This window comes from Cynoglossus semilaevis, chromosome Z (assembly GCF_000523025.1).
Source record: "Cynoglossus semilaevis isolate Cse_v1.0 chromosome Z, Cse_v1.0, whole genome shotgun sequence".
NCBI classification, from domain to species: domain Eukaryota; kingdom Metazoa; phylum Chordata; class Actinopteri; order Pleuronectiformes; family Cynoglossidae; genus Cynoglossus; species Cynoglossus semilaevis.
The window spans coordinates 412095-417818 of record NC_024328.1 but is presented as its reverse complement, the minus strand read 5'-3'; the positions used below and the strand labels follow the sequence as shown (position 1 = coordinate 417818).

Below are 5724 nucleotides of genomic sequence, written 5' to 3'. Positions count from 1 at the left end.
AAAGAGTGTACTTAATTTTTAATAATTTACTTTAGTCAAAGAAAATCCAGTTATATCCATTTTGTTTCTCTATTTAAAGATAATTTGGCAATGTTTTAAAATAACATAACATGTCATTCAGACTCTGATACTAACAGAATAGAGTCTAAAAGATGTTTTATTTTGAAAATTTAATGATTCTTCAATGATCAGCACTTTGGTACTGGTCTGTAGTAACGAGTGGTACTGGCTGACCAGTCCTTGGGGACCGCTGGTATAGATGTAACTACTTCATAATACACTAATACATGTTTCTGCAGTTGACTATTATTTATTCAAGCTGCAAATATTGTTCATTGCTGTGTATTAAAAATGTTTTCTTAGGTTAAGAAACTGCATGGACTAACTAGGCCACACAAAATGGCTTGGCAGGCCGCATTTGGCCCCTGGGCCTTGAGTTTGACACGTACTGTATGTATTGGAGACACAAAGTGTCCATGTTTCAGACGACACTGCCTCTCAGCTAAAGAAAACATGAGGAGGTCAAAGGTGAAGATGAGCCACAACATTAATAGAGACATAAAAGTTCAGACCCATCCATGGGAACTTTTAACTTACCAAACTCTGATTGGCTGTTTGGAAAGAGGATGCGAAAGACATAGTCAGTGGCCTCATCCTCCTCCTTATCTGACACAAAGTCTGAGGAACCCAATCCCTGCGAAATCCTCTTCCGCAGCTTGGGGAACACCTTACCCTGCAATGACAGCGCAATGCTAATTAAAGTAATGTCAACAAGACAAATAGCTGAGCCATTAGAGCCCAGCTAAGCCATCCATGCACACTAAAGATGATGAGTGTTCGTTTGCCTAAGCGTATTAAAAGTGGCTGAACCTGTGTGGGTGGATTTCATTATTCAGTTAAACTGCAGCTACACAGTCCAACTCAGAGTTTCATCTGTATATGTCAACACCTAATGTATGTCTGAGTGCAGGAAATAGAAAGCTGCAAATTAATCAGCTTCAATCAACGCTAGTCCTCAGGACCCAGAACCTCCACATGCAACTGTACATGTACAACAAATAAAGCAAATAAAATGTATATTGTGACAAACCTGACTGTACAAAGGCAACAGAAATAAACAAACTAATCATGCTGGATGACAAGACAGGCGTCAAATAGTTTACTGCAGCAGCTTCAGACTCTGTGTTAACTGTTTGGTATTGTATAATTTACTATAAACCTGATTTTTTAATGAAAAGAACAAGATGCTAATTTGAGTTTTGAATTTGATTTTTGTACGTTTCTATCTCTTTAAAGTTAAACCATCCTTATTTTCACGGCTTATTTGACGTTTTTATGAAAATATTGCTTACAGGTGCTTACATGCATAGTAGCATATACAGTAGGTTTCATTATAATCAAGAAATGTAGTTTGTTAGGTCTGTAGCAGCCCCTACTCCCCTGTAGACCGTGCTATAACAGAGATTTGAAAGCTCTGGTTCACCGATGGATTATGTGTTTGTCTTTTAAGTATAGTTTTATTCAAAAACTTGCTTCATTGTCTTAAAACAGTAACTGTGAAACACTGCAGTGTACCAGGTTGAGATGTATCTTTACAGCCTGTGTTACAGGACCACTGCTACTAGATCAATACTGCTCAATGACACTTCAACAATTTTCTAATCTCATTGTCTTACTTAAAAATTGATTTATTGATCGGTTCTGTTGGAGTTTACAAATACTCCATGATCTGACCTTCCCCCGCTGGGACCAGAGTGGAGGGTCCAGCTGGCCACGGGGTAGAAGGCCATTCTCCAAGCAGGAGAGGAACTGGAGCAAATGACCTCCTCTGGGGAAGCGAAATGGAGGCCTTTGGATTCCATCCTGACTGACCAGCACCACTGTACCTCCACTGTCAACTGCGGGAGGCACAGAACATCAATTATTTATTATCAAGGAGGGACATTTGTTAGAAAATCAATCCAATGTAGATATGGACCCACCTTGCTGATGACAGTGCAGATAAACTATCTCCTGTAGGCGGATTGTCATAGCATAATCCCAGTACACACTGGAAATAAGAATAAAACACCAATGTATCACAGGAGCTAAACTAAAGATATAAAGAAAAATGATTTCATGACAAGTGTTGAAGACAATGTGAAATTATAATCAGGAAACCAGGCACACACAAACGAAAATAACATGGTTTGCTCTGCTGAGAGATGTCTGACAGTGTTTCAGTCTATAAACCATCTGCCTATGGCTGGTGTGCTGAAAATAAGGCTTATCACAACGGCAACAGTTACTCTACATACTGAGTCACACACAAACACTGCATTATTCAGTGAAATCCCAGCGTTAGACAAACATCACAGGGGAGACTGGTGCTTTCACATCTTTGAAGAAACGCACGGATGTTCTTGATCTAAGACGGATTATCATTATTACCGTCATCACACACAGACACACACAATTACAGTCATCATAATGCATTTGTGTGTACCTCCGTTCATAGTCCAGGTCTCCAACGGAGCCATTCATTAGCTGATTGGGCGTCCACTTCAGTGTCATTATGTCAGCAGTCTGGTGCAGGGACAGGTAGCCTGGAATGGCCTCCATGTCATCCCTCTGAGACAGGAATGAGTTTGTCATTGGAATCTCAAACAATCACATACTAACTAATAACTTACTGCTTACTTATTACCTATGAGCACAATGGTCCTTCATACAGTGGCTTGCAAAAGTATTCATATCCCTTGAACTTTTCCACATTTTGTCATGTTACGACCACAAACATAAATATATTTTATGTGAAAGACCAACAGAGTGGCATACAATTGTGGTAGTAGAAAGAAAATTATACATGATTTTAATTTTTTTTACAAATAAAAAACTGAAAAGTGCGAGTCTCCCCCCCCCCCCCCCCCCCCCTTTGGGGAACCACCTTTTGCTGCAATTACAGCTGCACGTCTTATGTCTCTACCAGCTTTGAGACTGAAATGTTTGCCCATTCTTCTTTGCAAAACAGCTCAAGCTCAGTCAGATTAGATGGAGAGCAGATCTTGCCACAGATTCTCGATTGGATTTACGTCTGGACTTTGACTGGGCCACTCTAACGCATGAATGTTTTGTTTTAAACCATTCCATTGTAGCCTTGGCTTTATGTTTAGGGTCGTTGTCCTGCTGGAAGGTGAATCTCTGATACAGTCTCAAGTCTTCTGCAGACTTCAACAGGTTTTCTTCCAAGATTGCCCTGTATTTGACTCCATCCATCTTCACATCAACTCTGACTATCTTCCCTGCCCCTGCTGAAGAGAAGCACCCCCAGAGCATGATGCTCTTGACAGTGGGGGTGGTGTGTACAGAGTGATGTGCAGTGTTAGCCTTCTGCTACACATAGTGTTTTACATTTATTCCAAAAAGTTCAATTTTGGTCTCATCTGACCAGAGCATCTTCTTCCACATGTTTGCTGTGTCCCTCTGACCCTGGAAAACTGCAAACAAAACTTCTAGTGGTTTTCTTTTAACAATGGCTCTCTTCTTGCCACTCTTCCATAAAGGCCAGATTTGTGCAATGCACGACTAATAGTTGTCGTGTGGTCGTGTGTCCCCCACCTGAGCTGTAGATCTCTGCAGTTCACCCAGAGTCACCATGGGCCTCTTGGCTGCATCTCTGATCAGTGCTCTCCTTGTTTGGCCTGTAAGTTTAGGTGCACGACCGTGTCTTGGTAGGCTTTCAGTTGTGCCGTACTCTTTCCATTTCCATGATGGAATGAACAGTGCTCCATGAGATGTTCAAAGCTTGTAAAATCTTTTTATAGCTTAAGCCTGCTTTAAATTTCTCCACAACTTTATCCCTGACCTGTCTGGTGTGTTCCTTGGACTTCATGATGCTGTTTGCTCCCCAATATTCTCTTAAGCCATCACAGAACAGATGTATTTGTCCATCCATCCATCTTCAACCGCTTATCCGGGGCCGGGTCGCGGGGGCAACAGTCTGAGCAGGGACACCCAGACTTCCCTCTCCCTCGACACTTCCTCCAGCTCTTCTGGGGGGACCCCAAGGCGTTCCCAGGCCAGCCGAGCGACGTAGTCGCTCCAGCATGTCCTAGGTCTTCCCCTAGGTCTCCTCCAAGAGGGACGGCACCCGAGCACCTCCCAAGGGAGGCGTCCAGGGGGCATGCGATGTAAATGCCCAAGCCACCTCAGCTGACTCCTCTCGAGCTCGAGCTCCTCTCGTGTGACAGAGCTCCTCACCCTATCTCTAAGGGAGCGCTCTGCCACCCTGCGGAGAAAGCTCATTTCAGCCGCTTGAATCCTTGATCTCGTTCTTTCGGTCATGACCCAAAGCTCATGACCATAGGTGAGTGTAGGAACGTAGATTGACCGGTAAATCGAGAGCTTCGCCTTTCGGCTCAGCTCCTTCTTCACCACAACTGCGGCCACAGCACCGATCCGCCTGTCAATCTCCCGCTCTATCCTACCCTCACTCGTAAACATGACCCCCAGATATTTAAACTCCTCCACCTGAGGCAGGACTTCCTCCCCAACCCGAAGGGTGCATACCACCTTTTTCCGGTCGAGAACCATGGCCTCGGACTTAGAGGTGCTAATTTTCATCCCAGCTGCGTTACACTCTACTGCAAACCGCCCCAGTGCATGCTGCAGGTCCTGGTTCGAAGAAGCCAACAACACCACATCATCTGCAAAAAGCAGAGATGAAATCCGGTGGCTACCGAACTGGACCCCACCCGACACCTGGCTGCGCCTAGAAATTCTGTCCATGAAAATAATGAACAGAACCGGTGACAAAGGGCAGCCCTGCCGTAGTCCCACATGCACCGGGAACAGGTCCGACTTACTGCCGGCAATGCGAACCAAGCTCCTACTCCGATCGTACAGGGACTGGACAGCCCTTAAAAGAGGGCCCCCAACCCCATACTCTCGAAGCACCCCCCACAGGATACCACGAGGGACACGATCGAAAGCCTTTTCCAAGTCCACAAAACACATGTGGACCGGTTGGGCAAACTCCCATGAACCCTCAAGCACCCTCCGAAGGGTATAGAGCTGGTCCAGTGTTCCACGACCAGGACGAAAACCGCATTGTTCCTCTTGAATCCGAGGTTCGACTATCGGCCGGATTTTCCTCTCCAGTACTCTGGAATAGACTTTTCCCGGGAGGCTGAGGAGTGTGATCCCCCGATAGTTGGAACACACCCTCCGGTCCCCTTTTTTGAAAAGAGGTACCACCACCCCGGTCTGCCAGTCCAGAGGTACTGTCCCCGACTCCCACGCGATGCTGTAGAGGCGTGTCAGCCAAGACAACCCCACAACATCCAGAGACTTAAGATACTCAGGGCGTATCTCATCCACCCCCGGCGCCTTTCCACCGAGCAGCTTTTTGACTGCCTCGGTGACCTCAGCGCAGGAGCTGGGTGGATCAGCTGCTTAGTCCTCAGCCTCAGCTCCCTCCGCGGAAGACGTGTCAGCGGGATTGAGGAGATCCTCGAAATATTCCTTCCACCTCCCGACGACATCCTCAGTCGAGGTCAACAACTCCCCCCGCCCCCCCGCTGTAAACAGCAGTGGTGGGAAACTGCTTCCCCTTCCTGAGGCGCCGAATGGTTTGCCAGAATTTTTTCGAGGCCGACCGGTAGTCCTCCTCATGGCCTCCCCAAACGTTTCCCAGACTCGAGTTTTTGCTTCCGCGACTGCCCGAGCTGCAGTCCGCTTGGCCTG

The 5724-nt window shown here is 46.0% G+C and overlaps 1 protein-coding gene across 5 annotated transcripts in view; it reads right to left on the bottom strand.

Annotated features, from left to right (window-relative positions):
* Window positions 1-5724, bottom strand: part of sgsm1a (small G protein signaling modulator 1a) — a 32471-nt gene that overhangs the window by 12446 nt on the left and 14301 nt on the right. For all 5 annotated transcript variants that reach the window (XM_025053090.1, XM_008335542.3, XM_017043242.2 and 2 more), the window contains 4 exons: window positions 2486-2610; window positions 1983-2050; window positions 1735-1898; window positions 598-733 (listed from right to left, as the gene is read on the bottom strand). In XM_025053090.1, the coding sequence (XP_024908858.1) occupies window positions 598-733; window positions 1735-1898; window positions 1983-2050; window positions 2486-2610 (493 nt within the window). The remainder of the gene's footprint in view (window positions 1-597; window positions 734-1734; window positions 1899-1982; window positions 2051-2485; window positions 2611-5724) is intronic.